General features: G+C 28.8%; 1 protein-coding gene across 7 annotated transcripts in view; it reads left to right on the top strand.

The window, feature by feature from the left end:
* The window catches only part of LOC135929066 (protein PF3D7_1417600-like), an 86289-nt gene extending 69366 nt beyond the window's left edge, over positions 1-16923 (top strand). For 6 of the 7 annotated variants that reach the window (XM_065465554.1, XM_065465556.1, XM_065465558.1 and 3 more), the window contains 17 exons: positions 620-1094; positions 1267-1371; positions 1917-2090; positions 2246-2371; positions 2471-2588; positions 2860-3050; positions 3587-3853; positions 4114-4315; positions 4514-4591; positions 5666-6121; positions 6260-6355; positions 9094-9497; positions 9668-9850; positions 13198-13232; positions 14132-14366; positions 14528-14756; positions 15444-16923. In XM_065465554.1, coding sequence (XP_065321626.1) covers positions 620-1094; positions 1267-1371; positions 1917-2090; positions 2246-2371; positions 2471-2588; positions 2860-3050; positions 3587-3853; positions 4114-4315; positions 4514-4591; positions 5666-6121; positions 6260-6355; positions 9094-9497; positions 9668-9850; positions 13198-13232; positions 14132-14366; positions 14528-14756; positions 15444-16555 — 4486 coding nt within the window. In that variant the 3' untranslated portion in view covers positions 16556-16923. Of the gene's footprint in view, positions 1-619; positions 1095-1266; positions 1372-1916; positions 2091-2245; positions 2372-2470; positions 2589-2859; positions 3051-3586; positions 3854-4113; positions 4316-4513; positions 4592-5665; positions 6122-6259; positions 6356-9093; positions 9498-9667; positions 9851-13197; positions 13233-13360; positions 13439-14131; positions 14367-14527; positions 14757-15443 lie in introns of those variants that run through there. The other variant, XR_010572472.1, reaches the window with a different exon arrangement.
* The last annotated feature ends 7441 nt before the right edge of the window (positions 16924-24364 follow it).

Raw genomic sequence — 24364 nt, 5'->3', positions numbered from 1 at the left:
TTTGCCGCCCAATGTTTAAATTTTATAGCCCATCTTTACATATCGGTTGCAGACCTTTAACTTGAATATTATTTTAGATAAAAAATAAATAGATGAAAAATGGTATTTATTACAAAAAAAATCAAATATATAATTAAAACTTTTAAGAAAATTGAGAGATCATAATAAAATCAAATAATTATCAAGATAATATTATTATATACATTTCTTTGTATTTGAAAGAAACTAATTCTCATTATCAAATCTGAAAAAAATTATACAATATTATTGTCAAAATAAAATTTTTGTCTTGTTTTTAAATATAGCGGAGAGATGGTCTTTTCCCCTTTTTTAATTTTTCACATAAATTATGAAATATTGATTTTTAAGATAATTGTATCATTTTAAAAAAATGAATAATTGATTAAAAAAAACTGTATGGTAATCCAGTTCGCATGATCTCAAAGTAAATAATTTAAAAATAACTACTTTTTTTGTACTCGATTTTATTTTATTATCTTTTTTATGAACAGATATTAATTGTGTGATGAAAAAAATAAAAATAAATTCGATTTTTTTTGCTATGCCAAAATAGATTTTCATTTCAAATTTAAAAATTATCCTTTATTTTTTAACACAGTCTGGGTGTGGATAATGTCATAAAGCAAAAAAAAACAAACACTGATACCGAAATGAATTTACCGATCGATAGACTAGAAACTTTTCCCGATGATGTTCCTTCCTCCGAACATAAAACCACCCCTGATGACTCTCAGTCACATTTGACCACCATCCAAGACATTGTTTCAGAAGTGGATAAATACATTGATAGCAATGATAGCTTCACGGCAATTCCAGTGAACCAAACCATCGCGGGCCAGCCCGAACCTAAATTTATCAATAACAGGAACAGCGAAACTAATAATAACTTCGAAGTTAATAAAGTTTACGGTAATCATTCCGATCTAGATAGAGTAGGTGATATAGGCGACTTCGCTACCAACATCAGATCCATATCAAATTTTCCTAATATATTCGATGACCCCTTCTTGACCTACGATAGTTTGAATTCGGACGATAGTGATAATTGGACTAAAATTAGGGGTGACAAAAGGGTAGGATTTATTATAAAATAGAAAAATACCAAAATTTTGTATTAATTTTTAGTTATCTCTTAAAAATGTTATTATCGGAAAACCAAAATCAGGACCATGGTCCTAATTAGAACCAGGTCGTTGAGTATTTATGTACATCGTAAAATAAATGATTACTTTAAAAAAAAAATAGATGATTAAGCACATGAATTCGAAAGATATCAAAAGACAGGACATTATACACGAACTAATAATAACCGAGCGATTACATTTGCAAACATTATCTATAATTATAAAGGTCGACATTTAATAATAAACTTATTTCATACCAAATCATTAATTTTTATAAAGGCAAAAAAATTGTATAATCAGATTTATTTTAAAAATTTGGATTTTTTATGACCAAAGCTATAAATATAGGGCTTTATGGGTAAAATTTTTATACCATCTTATTTATGCGATATGTTTATTCAAATTAAAGAGGAATACTTTCAAATTTTTGTTTAACACAAGGTAAAGCAAATTTTGAACATTTTACAAATATAAGAAAATCAAGTTTACAGTCTGAAAAGATAGGTCTCATTATAAAATACAAAAAAATATTAATTAGACAGTTAACAAGCCTAGTTACGGATAATTTATCATACATGTTTATGATGAAGAATACTACTCTAATAATTTAACAGTTTAAGTATGAGGAAACTAATATTAATATTTTACTACTTTTTTAATAAGGATCCTAGTGAGACTAGATAAAATATATTAACAGATAGCCAAGTATATTTAAAAGAAAGAAATAGTGGAACTTATATAAATTATTTAATCGAATATTTCATCGTTTAGATTTATTCCTTTGCTATGAAAAATATTCTGCAAATCGATGACGAAACATTGAAAACACTTTTCCCTCACGTTTCCAATCTCTTTGACATTCATTTAAGCTTTTATAAACATCTCAAAAAGAGGCAAGACACCGCTCCTATCGTTGAAAATATCGGAGATGTTTTATTGGATCAAGTATGCATTGATTAAAATATTAATAAAAATGAAAGATTATCCAAATCCCTAATTTGTCACGATACTAATCCAGAATTAAATAGTTTTTTTTTTCAAATTAACAATTCAAGAAAATATTTATAAAAGTAAATAAAATATTCTGTTTGAATTTATAGTTTTCGGGAGAAATGGCCAACAATATGAAACGGGAATACGGAATATTTTGTTCTGAACACAAAAGCGCTATATTCGCTTATAAGCAACTCGTTAAAACTGATAAAAATATGCCTTCTTTTATGCAAGTAATTATCAAAAAGAATGCACTTATTATTTCGTTAAACTTTTTTGGATATTATTTTTATAGATTTTTTTAATCCAATAAATATTTTAATTTTATGAAGGAAGCCCTATCTCATCATTTATGCCGGAGGAAAAGTGTCCCTGAATGTATTTTAGCTATTACCCAAAGAATTACCAAATATCCTATATTTTTAGAATCAATTATCAAAGCTAACAAAGGTATTCGTTTTACACAATTTGATAATATCACTTAATTTTATAGATGTCACGGGTAGGGGGTGTGGTAAAAGTGTTCTCATATAATATAATAAGATCTAGTGATATCATAACTTAATTTGCTGGGCGCATTTTACATCTAAATTTTCGTTTTGAGTCATCTGATAAAATTGTAATTTTATGAATCTTGGTATTATTGGTTTAGCCTCTTCTATTTTACTCATATATAAAAATCTCGACATCTTTTAAAATAATATTGCGATAATGATAAAAGGCAAAAAACAACACGCTGTAAGTAATATAGAAGACGATGATAAGGTAATAAAAGCCCTCGACGGGTTAAGATGCGTGCTTACTCACGTAGATGAACAGATCGCCCGTAAAGAGCTGGAACAAAGACTGGCCGAAATCGTATCTAAGTTCGACCTCAAATCATTCACTATATTAGAGGGACAAAAATTTACGGTTGTTTTTTAAATCCTTATATTATACTTTTCGCCATGAAGCATGGAATTGTTTTTTATAAACAACTTGCCTCCTTATTAAATCTGAAGAATTATTCCATTTATTATTAATATTCGTCATCATCAATTTTTAAATTTCAGTTTTCGCTCATATAACTTATATTATGTTGAAGTCAATTCACATAATCAATTAACACGTGTCTTGTCTTACTCAAGTCTCCCTAATATCTTTCAAAATTATCGGGAATTCGGATGAATATTCTACACATGCTGAAATATATTTCACGGAGAATTAGATTATTAAAATTTAAAAATTGCTCTAAATAATTTATATAAATAGCTCAATCGTGTGTTTTATCGTTTTTTTATATTTTAATATGATTTTGCGAAAAATGTGTAGAATACCTTATAAATTCCAGATAATTTAATCACTTTTGAATTATTTTTAATTTATATACTCAATATGCATATTAACTGATTAAGCGAATCGGCTATGAAATATATAACCTTTATCATTTAAACAAAATTTCGATAAAGAAACACGATTTATCTCCTCTCAAAGGAGAAAACAACAATGACCAGGGTGGATCAACCATTATGAAAAGATCGGATATCAACTCTCGGAGACTTTTACACGAAGGCGGCCCATTTGAAATAATCTATGCTGGTTTGAACGGCATAACAAAGGGTAATAAACAATCCTGCCAAATACATCTCATGCTTATGAACGACATACTAGTGTTTTTGCAAGAAAATGGCGGTAAATATACTTTCGCTACCTCGGATAACAATAATCATAATATGGTATGTATATAGTAAATAAATCATCATTGTTTTTTTTATGTAATGAAAGAAAGAAAAATAAGATAAATTAAACTACTAAATACTACGATATACTAAATTATTAGGATCATTACAGTCTAGTACAATTTCTGCCAGGAGGAAGTAAAAATATTCCACTAAGATTAATTGAATCAGACTTCAGACTTAAATTTATGTCCATTCTTTATTGAATTTTTTTAGGAATTAATTTAGGATATAATTATTAACAAAAAATGATGCAGCCGTCCGTTCTATCCTTAAAAAAGTTGCTTTTCCGGGAAAAGGCTAGTGAACCATCGGTATTCTACATTATCAACACGAATTCTCCAGAGATGTACGAGATCGTATGTGACAATGTGAAAAACAAGAATCAATGGATGTTTCATTTAAGAAAGGCGCTAGCTCAGGCCTCTATCGCTCAAACCATTCAGAATCAAAATGAAGGTTTTTTTAAAAATAAAAAAAATTATTTTTAAAGATGTATACCGATTTTTTAAATATCATTTTTTTAAATACCGGCTATCAACCGATGTTTTTAAAATATCAAAATGTCTGATAAAAATCTATTTCCATATATATATATTTTGTACATTTCAACAAAATGTTATTATATCATTCTGTTAATGTAATTTTATTATAAAGATAAAAGACACTCATCTCAAATCCAAGAAGATCTTAGAAAAATGCAAATCGAATACGAAAAAATTCAAACGTTATTAGGTTGCTTATCTTTTTTAAATTATTTTTATTGCGATTTACTCTACAGACTATAAAATTATTTAGTTAAATGGTTTTGTTAACATAAATATAATTTTATCAATTAAAACACGTTATGGATCCCAGAAATTTTATAATTTGCCATTTTTTCTAATTAAATTTCTGGTCCCTCGAAAAAATTATAAGTGAGTTTTATACTGTTCCTATATATACAATTCATTACACATCTCTATAAAAAATTTAATTTACCATTGAATTCTTCACTCTTCCCATAAGATAAAAAACAGGAATTGATTTATATTTTTAATTTTCATATTTTTTTAATATATTTTTACCCTTATTTTTTTTCTTTCATGTACGATTATTTTTCTCACTTATTTGTTGTAAAAAAAGTAGTATTTTATAGCTTGGATATATTTTTGTATAGAAAAAAAAACAAATATGTTTATTTTTTTTATAAACCATCGCAAAAAATTATGTGTTGGACTTTTACTTTTTGTTTTATGAGAAAAATTAATATATATATATAAATTTAAGTTAAAATAAAATAAAATAAGAAAACTGCCTCGCAAAAAATAAGAATAAGAAAAATACTTGAAAAAGTAAAGAAAAGTACCATGAAAATATAAGTTAAAAAGAAATGTAAATATATGAAAATAAAAAAATCGAGTTAAGCCATATAAAAATGTGAATTGCAAAAGTAACAAATTTTTAAAATGGTTTATTTCTTTTTATTATTTTGGAATTCGATAGTTTTTTTTTTATTTGCTTTACTAATGAGTTAAATTAGAGTATTTAATGTTATTTTTTATCCATTTTAACCGAATTTCTTTTTCTTCTCAGTAATTATATTCTCTTGTACATCTCGGTGGGCAAAAAGAGTTTTATTTTCAGATCGCCATATTTCCTATTAGAGCAAAACCTTTTTTTAAACGCCCCTAAAAAAGATAATAATGTTTTTACACATTTATTAGAGCTAGTGATGATTATTAGTAGATAAATATTCTTCTGAAGAATCATCTTAAGAATGAATCAATATTTTCACACATATTTAAAACTTTTTTTAAAATTTTAAAGCCGACGCCAAGATCAAAGACAAAGAAATCGACGTATTAGTCTCTCAAAAAAATTCGGCCATTTCGAAAATAATCGATCATTTACAAAAATATGTCATTACTCAAGAACTTAATAATAATGGATTACCGAATAACTCCTCTAACGCATCTAACTTCGAATCCAAAAACTCGTCCAGCTCTTTATTTCAAAGAAAGTCATTACCACCTGATTTCACTTTGATAGGATCCTTCCTGGATAAGTTTAAAAGAGAAAGCGAAGTTAGCTTGTTTAAATCTATGACCAATTATGTAAGTTTGAACGATAACGTTTCGACTGTTAACACAGTCACCACTACTGCTAGCATCAGCGATAGAAATCTTCCGGGAGAAGACGATATTGACTGTGAGGTTAATTATGGCATCAAAAATAGCGGACTTGTTAGACTTCATGACTTTGTCCAGGCCTCTATAAATCAATGTAAGTAATTTTATTTTTTTAATTTATTTACAAAAATAAAACATCTATTTTATTTCAATGTTTAGACAATTTTGAGTTTTTATTATGAATTAATATTTGAGTTTATACTTAATTATCATATAAATTTAATTTATTTAGTATGTAACGTCAATCAGTCGTATTTAATTCCTTCATCCTCTGTCAATCTTAACCGAAGTGTTAGCGATGTATTGGAACATAATAAGCCATCTTACGGTTAATATAAAATAAATAAATCTACGCGGTTTTTAAAAAATATCATTTTAAATCTATATGAATTCCTAGAAATGTGATATAAATAATAATATTTTAAAGATTATTAGTTTTTAATTGAATTTGTTTTAAAATTTAAAGTTTAATCTTAATGAAAAGAATAACCACATCTACTTAATTTTTCCCCAAAACTTCCACTCGGGATATGGGGTATGCTGTAAAATTGTCATTGAAATTTGAGGGGGGTTAGGTGGTTCATTTGTAAAAAAAATATTAGATAGGGTTAGAAGCTAGTTTTAGTTTGGATTTCATATTTTAGCTAATTTTGATTTATTAGGAGGGGTAGGGAGTTTTTTCATTGGCTTAGGGAGATTTAGAAGTCCCTGACTGTTTCTCTTGTCATCAGTTAACCCTACACTTTCTGTGGGATGGAAGTAGAATACCTTCTGAAAAGTAACCCCCCCCCCTCGAAAAAATGGTTAATTATTTTTTGACACCCATAAATTTTAAAAATAATTTTTATTGCATCAATCTTTAATATATATTGTAAATAAAATGTAAAAAATATTATTTTTAAATTAATAATTTAGATTAATTGTTATAATTTCATCAATATATTTATTTTTCCATTGATGAAATTAGATTTCTCTCCTAAAATCTTGTACCTTTGAAAAAACATCCAAAAATTCAGTGTTATTATCTATTAGGATTAAAAAAATAATTAAAGACAATAATTTAAATTTATACTTCTAAAATTAATCAGGCAATCTTTTGCCAATTGAATTTGATTTATTGCAAACCCTATATCCTTCGAAATAGTTTGAAATTTTGTACAAGCCAAACTTGTTATCAATAATATTTTATCCAAAACACAAAGTGATAAAATAAAATAAAATTTTTCTATTCTAAAGACTATGAACTAGCCATAGTGGAAGTGGCATGATCTTCAGAATCCTTTAAATTTGTTAAAGCTGCCCTCAAGGCATCATAAAGTAGAAAAAAATTACAATAGCTTTATATGACGTTAGCCAGCTTCTATCTAAACAAATAAGATAACCGAGTGATATTCTTGATGCCTAGAAATGTTGACAGTGCATTACTCTGATGAGAATCTCATTACACCATTATATATAAATCTTGTCTAATATTCCTAAAACATTTCGCAGTTCTTTTATTGATTGACATAATTGAACAATGATTAAATTTAATCGATGACAATAGCATCAAATAAAAGCTGCCTTTGGCGACTCCGCTCTAATCAAAGCCTGCACTACATTGATTCTACCAATCATGTTTGAGACGCCATCATAGCTTTGCCTAACTAGGAATTCAAGAGGTAGATACATGGAAAGTTTAGATATATTCTTTTTAATATCGAGACCAGTTGTATATCCCGTACAATATATGTCTATCAGTCTTTCAATGGGCTTAGGCGTCTCACTATTTTCAACATATCTTACTATCAAAGCTATTGCTTCTGATTTTGAAACATCATATGTGCCATAAACTATGATTGAAGAATACTTGTTAAATTCAATCTCATTTTGAAATTTTTTATTACCATATTTTTCATGGTTTCAATGAGAATATTTATGTTATTATATTATAATAGATTTGAATTAAATTTTGTTTTTAATCCCTTATTTTTTTCTCCCTACTTCATTTGTTGTATATATACATTTTGAGTACAGGTTCAGAATCTGCAATGAGTTTAATAAGGTCCATCATATTGTCTTCTTGTTGCCTGTTCCCCCAGAAGGCTTGGTTACAAGATATTAAATAACCTAGACATATTATTATTATTATGATAGAACGGTTATTATTCACACATTCTTTCTGGGGTATTAAATTGTAATATGGAATTTTTGTTGTGTGAAAGCCTTCCATAATCGGCCATCATATGTGCCTGTGAAGATTCATGCACAATAATATCACGATTAAATTTCATGATCATTATCAGAGTCAGATACTATATTTTCTTCTAACACATTTTCGTTATTATTAGTACACTTTTAAAAAATAATTATACTAATAAAAATATTTATTATATCAACAGCATTGAATTCCCACTTTTTACTTATTTTTTATTAAATTGCCATTTAATACCCTTTATAAGATAAGTATAAACAATTAAATATTTAATAAAAAATTTACTTTGATATTTGTCCAATTTTGAGTAATATTCTTAAAAGCTATTATTTCAAATTCTTTATATCATTAAAATTAAGCCCATCATGTCTTTTTCTAATGTGGTCTGTCCATTGATCATCTCTTATATTATGCGATGTGCAATTTTTAATTAAGCATTTATATTTTTTTTGGTTAATATTTTTAAATTGAAAAATAATTTATGACAAGAAATCTCGGATAACAACCTAATTTACTAAACATCGACCAAATTTTCCGTCAACACATATTAAATTATATAATTATTGGGGGGGGGGGGGGGTTCTTTTATTACATACATAAACCAGAAATCAATTGGTTATGGATGGATGTTACAAAAAAAAAATTCCTACTCAAATTTTTTAGAAGCAGTTGCTTCGGACCCTCCTCCCACGTTGTAGGGCCACTGCTTGTCATACTATCTCTCCTCTTCTAACATAGCATTATTTTTTTCCTTTAGAATGTATCACTCCTTTCACCCATCTAGATGTGGGTTTTCAAGTATTCCCCATTTAAATTTAAATATAACAAACATATTGTAATGTTTATAAAAAAACTAAAACATTTACTCTAAGGTCTCACTGAATCATATAAATACATTAACAATTGTTTGGAAAATTCTCACAATCTCCTAAACACCATCAATCACAATCTAAGTGATCTCGATGATAGTAGCCCTATCGATAATAATAACATTTGTAATAATTCTTCTCTTACACAACCCAAAAGGGCTGAAACCTTTGCTGGGTTTGACAGCAAAATTGTATTAAATTCTGGTGGCAATAACATTTTAAAAACATCAAATATTACTATACCGGACGTGGATAACAAGAAAAACAAAGATTTTGATTGCAATAATTTGTTACCTAGGGTGAAAAGCTTAAAATTGGCAAATGGGGAATCATTAATTTCCTCATCAATTTCATCGTCTTCCTCTATCTCCCTAAGAAGTCCCATCGATTCCGCTACATCCTCAAAAGTAATTTTTAAAAGATTAATTGAGATTTTAATACTGTAAATAATATTACAATTTTTTTTTATAAGGATAAACTAGATTGGTTTTTAAAAAGGTCACTAAGTGATTAAAAACTATATAATTAGAATGTGTAAATTAATCATATTTACAATTTTGAATTATTGTTACTCAAGACGTCTTTAATATCATCACCGGTTTCATCTTCTTCCAGCTGCAATATCAATAAAATGAACAAGTTTCCCGATAACTATATGTTGGACATCTTATTATTTCATCCATCGTTATCAGCTAGAAATATGAATTGCGAAAATGAAATTCACAGATTAAAACTCATTCAAACTCTAACTTTTATGCAGGTTTTTTCTCATACATTTTTTTTTTAAATATCACATTACAAGTATAACCTACTTTTGTAACTATTTCCTGCTACTTTAAACATTTTGATATTAAGCTCTGGAAATCCCCTTTTATAACACTATAAATTTCTGATTTCTATCATGTGAGATAGAAATAATATAGTACATCTACCAGAGCTGTTAAAGTATCTAAATGCAATCTGTTACATTTTTACAAAAGTATCTGTTTTTAGATAAAAAATTTTATCTATTTATACACATATTTTGATACACTTTAATTTACGTTTATTATATTTAAAATTTTTAATTATTCTTATTTTTTTGTATCAATTTTATTAAATTTCTGCCCGAGAAAATTTTTTATTTTGCACAATGGATGACGAAAAATGGTAGATATGGTATTAATAATCTTATATATAAGATGATATATTGGTGTTAATGATGGGGAACATGATTATAATAAAATATGTATAATTGTATCTTAAATATGTCTTAGGGAAATTTTATAGATACGTTTGAAAAGTCTCTTTTAACAACTCTGATTTATACTATGGGTAATATAAAAAAAATTGAATACTTTAAATTCAGGAAACTTTATAGGAATTTTTTTGCTGAGTATCCTAGTAGTTTGATCTTTTGAAATCTTAATTCACTCATTCAAAATATTTCTAATTATCCTGTTTCCATTCTAACCTTTAGCTTATAACTTCTCTTTTATTTCTGCCATTTCATTAATCGATGTTTTATTTCGTATGTTTAGATATCTTACTTTTTTCATAATTAGCTTTTCATTGATTATTCTCCTCTATCGTCCAGCGATATGCTCATCTTTCCTAGGGCTGAATCACAGATTTATATCATTTACCAATTTGAGTTTATGCTCATTATTATTACTCCGTTTTAACCTCGTCTTTTCACCCACCTTGTATTTTGTAAACAAACTACTATATGATTAGTATTTTAGTATTTTAATTTATTACTAAGTTTCGTCTTTAAATATTCTGGATTTTTCCTACTCACTACTCATATTTATGCATTTAATCCAGTAAATAAATCTTGATATAATATGAATAACTAATTTGCTATGGTTATAAATTTGATTATCTTAACTTATTGGTTTATGCGACCTCTAGCCAAACCCTTGCAAACGGAAGAATGGGCGGGATAACCGCGCCAGATCGCCTAAATTACTATTTTAGGAGCCACCAAATTTTATATCTTGACTTTAAAAGTGAATTGAAATTTTAAAAAATTATTTTATCTTAGAATAATATATAGCATATATATTACCTAATTCATATTTTAAGCTTCTTACGTGTTCCATTTTATACCTAGTTAATTAATTTCTATTTTTTTAAAAAGCCTATATATTGGGGTTTTTTAAAGGGCCACCTGATTCATTTTTATACCGGGCTTCCAAAAGTCTTAGCATGCCCTGTCTCTGGAGAATCCAGCCTAATAACAGTGTCCCTTTTTCCTGATAATTTCTAGTACGATTAATTGAATCTAGGTTCCTTTTGAAACCATTATTATAATATATATTATTTTATTGCCATACTGTTTCCAAAGTTTAACTCAAGTTAGTGTTGTTAATTTGTTTAGTCGTAAAATTTACGACCCAATTTTGTGCTCAGGCCTGCTCTGAGCACAAACCCTGGGTTCATACCCGTGGTTTAGACTCGGGGTTCAGATATATCCAAATTGTTCAAATAAAAAATATTTACCAAAAATATAGAAACAGCAAAATGCATTGGCATTTTCTGAGGTTAAATAGTAAAGCCCTTCAAGCAACTCAACTTAGGGTTAAAAATATTTCAATCGGGACCACCTAGGGCTTAGAAATACCAAAAAAAATAGGATTAAAATGAGTTATTATGTTGGTTCGCTGAGCTATTATTTCCAGCTATACCATCCTAGTTCAGAATTAGATAGTAACTTTCTGGCTTAGTTTGTTTAATTTCATCGCTATTTTTTAAACATGAATTGATTTTTTTTCTAATTTTAGAAATGTATCTTAGACAAGTACATTTGATAACATTAGTTTCTAAATTCGGCAAGATTGAGCTGCAAAATTGAGCTTGAATAAGATATTTAGAATACTTTTGGATCGTTTTTATTTAGGGGGGAGGGTGGTTATAAATAAGCATCTTTTTGCCTGCCTATTCTGAAGTCAATATATATAAAATCTTCAGTTTAGACTTTTTATAAAGTTTGTCTAATGGCTAAATACAAGCTAACTCGGCTCAATCTTCTGGCGTTTGCCCGAAAAAAAATCCGTTATTGAGGCGTTTTAATTTATGTTAATTTCTTCCAAATTTGAGCCTCTATCTTTTTAAGAATAACCCCGAAAATCCAGAGTGATTGTTTTAGGTTAAAACACTTGATCTAGCCGATTTTTTAGCCGGCCTAAAATATATTTGGGTTGAAGAAGTTTAAAATTACAATTCTTGTTAAATTAAAAAAGAATTATAAGTTTTAATTAAAATAAATTTTTTTAAAAAAATAATGTTTTTCTCAACATTTTCTTTCATGTTTTAGTAAATATGTTATTTTAATTATTTTTGTAAACTAAATATTTGGGTTTTATTTTTAATTTAATCGTCAACGCCATTGTATTTTGCTGTTTCTATATTTTTGGTAAATATTTTTTATTTGAACTATTTGGAATAACATTATTTATCTTAACTCCGAGTCTAAACCACGGGTCTGAACCCCACGTCTGTGATCGAGGTTCGTGTTCAGAGCTGGTTTAGTCGATTTTAGACCCAAACCCCGGGTCTGGGTTTTACACAACCAACCAATTAAACACTAACAGTAATTCTCCTCTTAGATATTTTAATTTCACTATGTGTTCCCCCCCTTCATTCACAGATTAAGACGCATAAGTTTGTTTTTCCTAAATTCTATTTATTTACATGTATCAAAATGTTTAGAACCATATCTTAATCGAATAACCATTATGCCTTAATTATTATAACCCAATAGCCCTAAAAATCAGATTTTCTTAAGAAATTTCTAACTTATAACAATACCATCACCGTTTTATGTTATACCATTATGGCACAACTTATAGTTATTACAATCTTGATTAGCCTTTCCATTTTATTTCTATATACACTATTCACTTGAAAATATATTATTGTTATTGTTCACAGTGGTGTAACTGGAAAGGGGCAAAAGCCTTTTAGTAAGCCGAAATAAATAAATAAATAAAAGGGGACTTTTAGCAAGCCTAAAGAGCTATCTATGTCACTATATTTTATTTGTCTCAACCTTATAATTAGTCTTTAGAATATTATATTGTTATGGAAATTACTTTTTTGTATATTAAATATATGTTTTTTTAGAATACTATCAATCACGAAATCACCAACCAGACAAAGTAAATCGCCTGATATATTTTATATCCTATGATAAATATTTTATTATTATAATATTGAAATTGTTTTACTATTTTATTATCACAATTTTTAAGTGTGGGTTTTTTATATGGCATCACATAATTACAAGGTTCTAACCCGGAGTTTGGAACCTTGGCAAATCTAGGAACCATGACAAGTCTCTTTCCGATATCGGTTATTAAAAAAGGTTTCAATTTATATGACGATTCTTTAGTTTCTAAAATTTTAAAAAGTGATGTGGGTTTTGTTCTTAAATTTGACACGGTTCCGAAAGTTCTGGTTCTAAACTGTTAAAGTAATCAAAAATATAATTAAATGATCTCATAATATGTTAAACAATTTACTTGTACACTTACACTATTGTTAGAATCAATTCCGGAACCGGTTCCCGGAAATTTTAAAAGAATATTCTAGTTTAGGTTTCTAGATTTGTCCCAGTTTCGAGGGTTTAGGTTCCAGCAATGATAGTTATTTTTATAAAAATTATATTATTTCGCTCAAAATAAAAACTATACGCTCAGAATTTTTTTCCTTAATTGCTAAGAATTAGAAAATACTTTAAGCTAAAATATTTTTACTGAATTTCACAGATATTTTTCTTAAAATCTAAGCGATTTTCTGTGCATATTTATTTTTTTTAGCCTTATATTTTTTAAGGCGTTTCAGTTTTATACCTTCGCATTTAGTATTTTTTCTGGACAATTAAGTTTTTTATCTGAGCATTAAGAAATCATTCTGAGAATTCAATATTTTTTCTGTACGTTAAGTATTTATTCTTAGCATTTAAGGGATATTTTTCTGATTTTAATTTTGAGCGATTTAATAGGAGCCCATTTATAAATCTTTAATTCACTTTGCAATAATTATTTTGATATTATAGGCTGATAACGGAAAACCAAGACCTTAAGTGCAAATTAAATAAGTACGAGATGGAAAAAAATGACCGAAAATCATACAGTTGGCACAGCCAACCATTAGAGGAATTGAGAAATATCCAAGAATCTGTGAGTAAAGAACGAGAAAATATCAAAAAAGAGAGCGAAAGTGAAAGAGCGGCCCTATCTGCTGAAAGGAAAACTTTGACAACCCAAATGGAAGAATTAAAACTCATGAGGGTATTCATTTGTAAACTCCTAATTATGCTTAACAAATTATAAAAATTATAGGGATTAAGTATAATTTTTATATATTATAATAATATTAAATTTAGGACTAATTACCAATATATCATTTATACAATATTTAACTGCCCATCATTATAATGTGTTGTTTAAAGGAACGATTAAAAGCTGATCAAGATCTAATCGAAGCTCAAAAAATGACTATACACCAATACTGGGCTGATATAGTAAACCATAGAAGGTCTGGCTCCGGCAATAATAATCTTTTATCAGATCCTTGCAGTGTTGAACAACATAATAAGCTAAAATCTTTATCAACTACCCATAATTTACAATATTATCATTCAAGGTCCAAATCTTACGAAGATAATCCGCATCTTATAGGTTAGTCAGACTAAAGTGTACTGATATATATTTTTTGTGAATTATTGGAATATCCAATGATAATGCTGGGAAACAAAAAATATTAATTTTTGGAAGTGAGCCAAATTTTTACATTTTTATATCTTAGGTTGAATTTATAGTAAAGGAAATGCGACTTAGCAAATTATATCGATTATGCTTAATTTTTCTTTATTAATATTATATTGACATCTTTAATTCCATTCTTGATAATTTGAGGATTATTTGATATAGAAGAATTGATTACATCAAAAATTTAATAAACTCGATCAGTTATTAAATCATCTCACATTGTGCTTACTATAAATTAGCAGGTTATATAAGATTCTAAAGAGATTATATTTGATAATTGTTTTAACACTATTTAATTCTCTAACACGGGAGGGAGGTGAAAATTTCTTCATTAAAATTTCGGGGGCATGGCGGTATTTTCTTATCTAACATATCCTCAGTTTCCATTTTATATTTTAATCATCGAAAAGGTGATGGGGGGGGGGGGGGGGGGTGGTTGTACATCATAAAAAAATTTGAGCTACGAATAACAGTAATACTTTTTAAATAAAACGAAAAACTCCCAGCCCTACCCAACTACTTCATTTTAAGATAATTGGGGAAAGTAGTGTAATTAATGATTGGGCAAATTATTAAAAAAAATATATATTCAAAAAGATTTACCCTCATCTCTTCATGGCAATTGTATCAATATATTAGACGACAAATTATCTCATAGCCATCCATTTCCTAGCCATCTTATATCAGCCACAAACGAAAGGAAAATTTTTTTCAACACACCACATTATCCATCTTCTCTTGAAAATATAGACTATCAGAATTGTCCTTCCACTTCAATTTCGTCACATTTAGGTTCTTCTTATTCGTTTTCCTTCAAAAGATTTCAGGATTGGAAAGATCATCATAATAACAATAACAACGCAACTAACATATCTATATCTCACCCCCCAACCTCCTTCTTATCCAATCTAAGCAGTATCAAACAACCAAGTCGTGGTGCAAGGAGTTTGGCTATATCTTCCCTGGCTCATCAAAGCGTTAAATTCCGGGACAAGAAGCATCAAGCCTCGTCCATTTCTACTTCTGGCTTATTTCCCAATAGCCACAATATTCCTTTCAGCCAATTCACTCAAAATAATTCTAACAACAAAATACCTCCCATATCGGCTTCCTTTTCTCATAATGCGATTGCAGCGAGTAACAAAATGAATAACAATATTTATGGTGCATCTAACGTAACTGCCGGAGGGTCCTTTTTTCAAAAAAGCAAAACCCAGATAATATCTTCATCTACTCATAGGTCGTCGTCTAACCTACTCCCGGTTAACAATAGTAACATTTCCAAAAGCGGTAGCAATAGTTCACAAATTTTGCCTATGAAACTAGCGTGCACCCTCGACAACTCGTCTTCCAACATTTCAAGTGATATCATCCAAGTTCATAACGAGACGCCATTATATAGCAAACCCTTGTTGATGAACAAGCAATACATTAAACATCCAATTACATCATTATTTCAAAATAATGTGCAAGCACTCCATGCAAGCGTGAGTTCTTTAAAGCAGCCTAATATTTTTTTAAACGATAAAAACGAACCATTGGTAAATAACCATTTTAAATCAAAATCTAACATTAGTTCTCCTATAAGTTTCTCCGTTAATAATAACGAAAAAGGAGAAAATGATCCAGATTTACCTTCAGATGGTTATAGCAATTCGCTTTTAGCCACATCGAGTCACAAATATACTCAATCTATATATTATTTTTAATGATTTAATAAATCATCGTAATTTTATCTTCATATGAGAATATCATTTCCGATTATATTACTGTTAATTATAATTCATTTTGATGAATTATTATAATTTGTACTCATCTGCATAATATATTATCTTATCGACTTAAAATATTCTAATTAAATCTATTTTTTACCTAATAGATGTTACTAAAATTGATAAGCCCCCCCCCTCTTCCAACACAAATTTAACCAAATTTTAAAGAAATGTTATTATTTAGTGTCATATTTGTATTATTTATTTATTTTTATGATACTTTTATTTAATTTATACATAATATCCTTTTGTAATATTATTTATCTCGTATTTTGTAAAAAAAAAAATATATATTTAAATCTTGCAATTTTATATTGGGAAAATTTTATTATTTATTTTTATATCTAACGAGCAAATACCAATAAAATATTTGGTGGAATTGCTTTAAACATAATCTTATATATTTTGTTGATTCTTAACCATTTCCTTTAACCAGGATCCTGAAGGAATCTTTGAATAAATTGATTTAATTGAAAGTTCCCAAAAATATCGAAAATTTTATTATTACCCAAAAAAAATTAAGATTAATTAGTAAAGTTATTATAAAATTATTATATCAAGCAATATAAATTTTATTTCTAACTTATCAAGATATATATTTTTTTTTTTAAATATATTTCAGCGAAAAAATCATGACCATTTAATATTCTGATAGAAAAGCGTAAATTTTCTTGTGAGGCTTGGCAAACCCCAATTTCAAACATATTGATTTCTATTAATTATAATTTTGTATGATTATATAATATTTACTCAAATAGATAAACAATTGAACGGAAAAAAAAGAAAGAACAAAATTATGCTTGGATAAAAAAATATGAATTGTTTATATAGCCAGAGTCTATATCAGTGATATGCCACAATAAACTTATACCCACGAATGACGCATTAAAACAAGGTTGAGTTATGCCATTATTTAGAGTCTTAATAGCACTCTATTAGGACATCAGCAGAATGATCCGCTTGTGAGTTGTGAACAAAATAAGAAAGTGTTGTGGCCAAATCCAAAAATAAGAAAGATCATGTTCTGAAACTAGGCAATAAAGTAGTATTCAATTTACGCTTTAAAAACCGCATATCCGTATCACTTACCGTAATCGAGTTATATCCATTTATTTGAGAAGCGTGAAGTAGGCGGAATTTTTGTAGAGGTGCAATTACCAATAGGCATAGTTGTTAAAGGGTCAAATCAAAAGATCGCCGATCCTAAATTTGTCAATTTTCTCGGATTTAAGATCCTGACCTTAAATTGTGGATCGTGATCGAGATCATTTTTTTAAATATTCGATCCCGATCCTTTTAAAAATTATTTTTTTACTTAAAAAGCAATAAATAAAATAAAAATTTTGAAAATTAAATTTAAATATTATTTTTAAAAAAATATCTATCTACATCATATTTTATAAATCACCATTCCACCAGATTTTAAACAATTTCCCAAATTTTTTGTAAGAACAAGTTATATTTATTTATTAATTATATTATAATATAAATTCTAGGTTTTAATAATGTCCTCCATTATAGATTTAGAAGATTTTACATCTACTTCTATTGATGTGACAACAGATATAAGTGAGAATGAGAATCTTTTACCAAATAAGAATTTACTTTATGTGAAACAGATGGAAGTAACCATACAATGATCTATGCAAAATGCTCTTTATGCAAAAACAAAATATTTTCTTCAAAGATTAGCAGTTTAAACCTAAAGAGGCATTTAGTAGTAATTAATTCTTTTAAAAATACAATTTTTATTATTTCTGAAGATCATAACAATAAGCATATAATAAAAATTATAGATTTCCTTCACTATATAATGACAGTAATATATTGGCATCAATAATACACCCAAAATTTAAGCTCAATTGGCCTTATATTAATCTGCCACAAAATTTGTTGCTAAAAGAAAGGTTAATTACCCATTTAGAAGATATACAAGGTCAACCATATGCACATCCTTCAAATGAATGCATGGATTCGATACCGTTTTCGGGAAAAACTCGTCACAAAATGCTTTTTCCATTAATAATTTTTTTTATTCTAATGATGATTCAGTGAATATTTTTAATAATTATGTTAATTAAAAAAAACATTTATTGAATATAACACACCTTTACCATCAAGCGCTCCTGTGGAGCGCTTATAGTAAAGCTAAACATGTACTTAATGAAAAATGTGGTTGTTTAAATGATGATAATTTAGAAAAAATTTTATTATTAAAGGCTAACTTAATTATAAATAAATATATTCTAATTGTCATACTTATATTATATTATTCAATTGCAATAAATAATTTTGCATCGATCAGAAATTTAAATAATAAAAGGATCGTGATCGTGACGCGATCCTTTTTTTAAAAAAAGGTCTATCCTGGATTTCGATCCTCTTTTTTTTCAAAAGATCGTGATCGGGATTCGATCTTTTTAAAAGGATCGATTAACAAGCCTGCCAATAGCTTTGCCAATGTATAGCCCTTTAATTGAACCTCAAGAATCTTTTAACCGTATATTAGCAGAATTAATCGCTTGTGAGTTATTTACAAAATAAGAAAGTGCCAAAATCGAAAATAAAAGAGATCCTGTTCCTAAACTAGGCAATAAAGTAGTATTCAATTTGCGCTTTAATATTCTCAAAACTCATATCCGTATCACCTACCATAACTGAGTTATATCCATTTATTTGAGAAGCGGATTCTTTGTAAAGTGAGGTGCAATTACTAATAGCTATGCCAATGTGTAGCCCTTTAATTGAACCTCAAGAATCTTTTAACCGTATATAAGCAGAATTAACCGCTCGGAGTTATTAGCAAAATATGAAAGTGTTAGCACTTTGCCAAAACTGAAAATTAAGCAACCATTTTTAGTTAAGGCTAATATTTAGTGCCTTAAATTCTCCGTATTCTTCAAACGGAAAGTTAAAAAATAAAACTGAAGTGAGTTATTAGTTAAGATTTATATCATTCATCTATCCTCCGTTGGTGGAAGTACTTTAATTAAGCCAAAATTAAAATAAAAACATTATTATTTAAATATAAAAAATGGCGTCAAACTAAAACAAAATCTAGAATAACTACAAACATATTTTGCCATTATTTTGTGAATAATTAATTTAAATTTCATAATTTGAAAATCTAGTCAGCGACACATCTTTTATTATTTTTCTTTGATATCGGTAATATAAAATTCAGCTGGGTACATTGGCCTTTATGACATTTGTACCAGTCGCTTTATTATTTAATTCATGCCAAATTTCATATGTAAGATATCATATATGTTTAGATAATGCGAACAATGTAGAATATAGTAAATCTATGAAACACAGAATCACAAAAATAAAGAATAATTTATTATAATTGCATATATATTTATTTGCGCAGACATGATGTCGTTCTAATTATAATTGATGTAAATTTCAGCGTTTAAGTTACGTTATTACTAAATATCACCCAGGGTATCTATAAAGATTATATATTATTTGTATGAGCTATATATCGTTCGAATTTCGATAGAGATATATTAGGATGTGCACAGCTTGTTTTACATTTAAGTGCATGATTGAATCCCTCGAGTTAGTTGTTAGTGCTGGGTCCATCTACATGATACCTAAATTAAATATTGAAAAATATTAATGAATATAATTATTTCAAGTTTTTATACCTCGTCCATATAGTATTAGGGAATAACGCAGTTTCACCAAGTCACATGTATGTAGTCCATAAAACGAAGTAGGGATAGATTGTGAGTTGCCATTTAGTAGCAAGATAAACGAACCTCAGCCATATGCTCCTCCTTGCAAAATGGTAAAGTTGTCATCCGCCTAACAACTATATGAACATGAGAATATTGAGGTAGCTTCTAACTAAACACAAAGCCTGACATTTCCCCCATAAAGTTTGAGATGATGAAAAAAGCATTCTAAACACTTTTAAAATGTACATAAATTATAAATTAACCTTTGATCACTATATTTGGAAATAAAATCTAAGAGCAGAATGCAATCACATTATTATTAAGAACAAACTACAGCCTATACTTCAAATGTTGGATGTTATTAAATTAATTTGAAAATTAGATAATTTAAATTCGTAATTGCTTATGCATGACAATTGATTAATTTATCTGTTAGATTAAATAATAGGGTTTTTTACTCTCGCTAGGGCATCTCGTATCTCTTATATAAATGAGGAAAAAGAAAATGTATATACCACAAAAAATAGAGAAATTACAAGTTTTTAAATATAGCAATGAAATTTTATTCTGGATAAAATGTCGATATAGATGTATTATAATTTTTATATAATGATCCTACGGTCCTTATTCTGAAAATAAAATTCGTTGTAGTAGAAAAAGAGACCGTCAAGAGAAATAGTGGTTAGGAATAGTGAAGAAAAGTGACCAGGGACGTAATAATAAAGAATTGTTGATATTGTTATGTATTGTTGCATCCGTGCTGATTCTGTTAATTATTTCTTAATGTTTAACGTTGAAAGTGGTGAAAATATTCTTGGTCAAGTTAATTATAATCATTTTATAAATATATTACAAAATATTTAAAATATATTTAGTAGTAAATTAAATAATTTGGATATAAAATTTTTAAAGAAAATTTTTTTTTTAATTAAAATTTGGAAAATTATAAATGAAAAGTTTTAAAATAGCGAAATATGTGGAAATACAATATAATATACTGGGCGTGGTGGTGTTACTGATTTGGTTAGGAAGTTTATACTTCGGAAGTAAGGAGCGCTGTAGCAGGAGTATGAAAATACGTGGGCAGACACTATTAATTGAAGGTCATAATGGAGAAGAGTAAGGTATGGTAGAGTAACATGGTTGCCGGTGCAGGAGATGTTGCAAGGATGGGCAAGTAACGAAGATTTGAAGATGAGCGTAGAGGGGAAGGGAGAAGAAGAGACATATATCGAGGTCGAGGAGAATCATCAGGGATGTTTAGAGCGGAATAAAGGAATAAAAATATTGTTTGTTTTAAATGCGGGGGTAGAGGGCATATGGCGGTGAATTGTAGAGATGTCAAATGTTTTGCATGTGGAGAAAAGGGTCATATTTTAACGTATTGTCTGGGTAAAAGAGAGAGATTACGATGCGCCGGATGTGGAAGATTTGGGCATGCGGAGAGTAATTGCAGAGTTGTAAGGGTAGAAACCTTAGGAGGATTTTCACAGAGAGGAGAGAATTCGAATGCTATTAATGTGAGAAGTATGGTCGAGGTATCAATAAAAGGAGAAATGTGGGCCGATGCAAAATTATATGTTTCAAGTGCCGTGAAGAAGGACATTGGGCGAGGGATTGTGATAGGGGATGACTATATGGCTGTGGGGAAAAGAGAATTCAGGCCGAGGAAGAGAGAATGGAGGGGCGAGAAATGGTTATGAAGATGTTGCGGGAGGAGGGTAAAGAGGAACAAGTTTATCTTCCGAATCCGAAAGTATTGTTTAATATAGATGGGAAAATGATATCTATGTTGTTTGATACAGGAGCGGCTATTTCGGTAATGGGATATGAAGATTTTAGAAGACTTTGGCCGAATAGTACAATAATTAGGGAGAGGATTCAAGTCAGGCAATTTTATGGATCCGAAATGGAGATGATGATCCGACATGGAGATGATGAGTAAAGTGAGAATAGGCGATGTAGGGAGTGACGGATGCCAACTGTTGGATTTGTGGATAATTAATAGAAGAGTAGAGCCAGTGATGGGATGGGACTGGATTACGAGTGTTGGGCCGGAATATAATTTGGGGAGTATTTGCGCAGTGGAAAGTATTTATGGCCGTCAAAGAAGACATCAGAGAGGACATTATAAAGATGGTCAAGGAGGATGAAGAAATTTACAAGAGAAATGGTGAATGGATGGAGGACCGAGACAATATACAAGTGGATGAGGGAGCATCCATATTTTGGAGAGAAAGGGAAGGGATAACAATGGAGGATCATGTAGAGGAGGTGAGAGAAGGTCAAATGTTAAGGAATATGGAAATGGGATGTTCAACAGTAACAAAGGAAAAAGTTGTACCACAGGTGCGAGGTGTTGAAAATGGAGAATTACAAGGGAAGAAGTTGCAAGAACAAGGAAGAGAAGTAAATAGACCAGAGGAGTCTGTGGGGGAGTTGGAATTTGTGAAAAAAGGAGTAGAGCGATTAACCCAAGAATATGATGAAATTTTTGGTGAAGACTTGGGTTGTTTGAGGGACTATGAAGTGGACATACGAATGAAGGAGGGATGTGTACTAAAATATTGTGCTGTGCGTAGAGTACCTTTTGAATGGAGGCAGGAGGTAGAGAAAGAGTTGGATCGTTGGTTAAAGGAGGGCATTGTGAGTCCGGTGGAGTACAGCGAATGGGCGACGCCTTTGTTACTCGTAAAGAAGGCCAATGGGAAGTTGAGATTGTGTGCGGATTTCCGGGTATAGAGATAGATAATGTCTAAATATATATATATATATAATAATAAAAATACTCCATAAGTATGGTGAACCGTGTAAAAAAAAAGTAATAGTAACATTGTTCATTGTTTTTCTAAAGCATAAGTAAAAGTGTTGGTAAAATAATAAAAAATAAAATTAAATAAGTAAGGAATACTGGCGGAAGAAGAATACGGTGGTGGAAGAGGAAGAGGCTGTCAAGTGGAATTAATGATAGAGAATTGGCGGAATCGTATAAAATTGCGGGATGTCGATAACGAGGATTGAACAATAAGGGTAGTGGAAGAAAATTTGGGGCGAGGATCGAAATCGAATGAAGATGAATAATATAACTGTTGAAGGGATATTGATAACGAGGATCAAACAATGTGGGTGGTTGAAAGGGAGACAAATAAAGGATGTGGTTACTGTTGTCGGTATGGTAGGATAAAAGGAAAAGGAAAAACTGGGTCGGGATTTTATGATTATAGAAGGGAATAATCTGGTTAATGAGACATGTAATCGTTGCATTGATAGAAGTTTTAATTTATTAAAAAGAAGAGAATTTTTTTAATATTTTTTTTTTAAATATAAGGATGAAAGTTTTGTTATTTGTGTATTGATAATGTTGTTAAAAGTGTAATTGAGTTATGAAAAGTAAAATAAATAAAAGAAAAAATTTTTGTTTGTTCAAAAGAAGAAAATAAAATTGAATAAACATGGTTAATTGAAATTATATTAGTATGAGAAAAGAAAAAGAAGCAATAATGGGGTAGAGAAATTTAAAAAAAAAAATTTTGTTCAAAAGAGAAAAATAAAATTGAATAAACAAGGTTAGGGGATATTATTTTATAATTATAAAAAAAAAAGGAATAAGCAAAGAAAAAAAAAATTTGTTTGAAGGAATTGGAAGCGATGGGGAGCGAGATGATTAATGTAGTGACAACCGAATTAAATTGGATTAAATTAAGAGAGAAAAACAAAGAGAAATAGTGATTGGGGTAGAGAAATGTTGTCTTTCCAAGGGAGTATGAGATTGATAGTTTAACATAAGAGAATATTGGAAGTAGATGATTAAAATTTTAATAAATCTTAAAAATAGAAAAGAGAAACAGCAGAACAAATTATATTGGTGTAGAAAAGCATTATCGTTTGAAAGAAATTTATATTTTGATAAAGAAGCAGTTATTCTTGCAGAAAAATTCGTACATTATTACCATTGTAACGACATAAGTGTATTATTAGCTGTATTTAGGTAGAGTAGGGGCGAGAGGGCGAAAAGAATTTTTGTAAAAAAAGAAAATCGGGAAGATATGAGGGTAGTTAA

The sequence above is a fragment of the Gordionus sp. m RMFG-2023 genome, chromosome 4 (genome assembly GCF_954871325.1).
Source record: "Gordionus sp. m RMFG-2023 chromosome 4, tfGorSpeb1-WG-v2, whole genome shotgun sequence".
Taxonomy (NCBI): Eukaryota; Metazoa; Nematomorpha; class Gordioida; order Chordodea; family Parachordodidae; genus Gordionus; species Gordionus sp. m RMFG-2023.
Note: the sequence above shows the minus strand (reverse complement) of the source record. Positions and strands in the feature narration are given on the sequence as shown.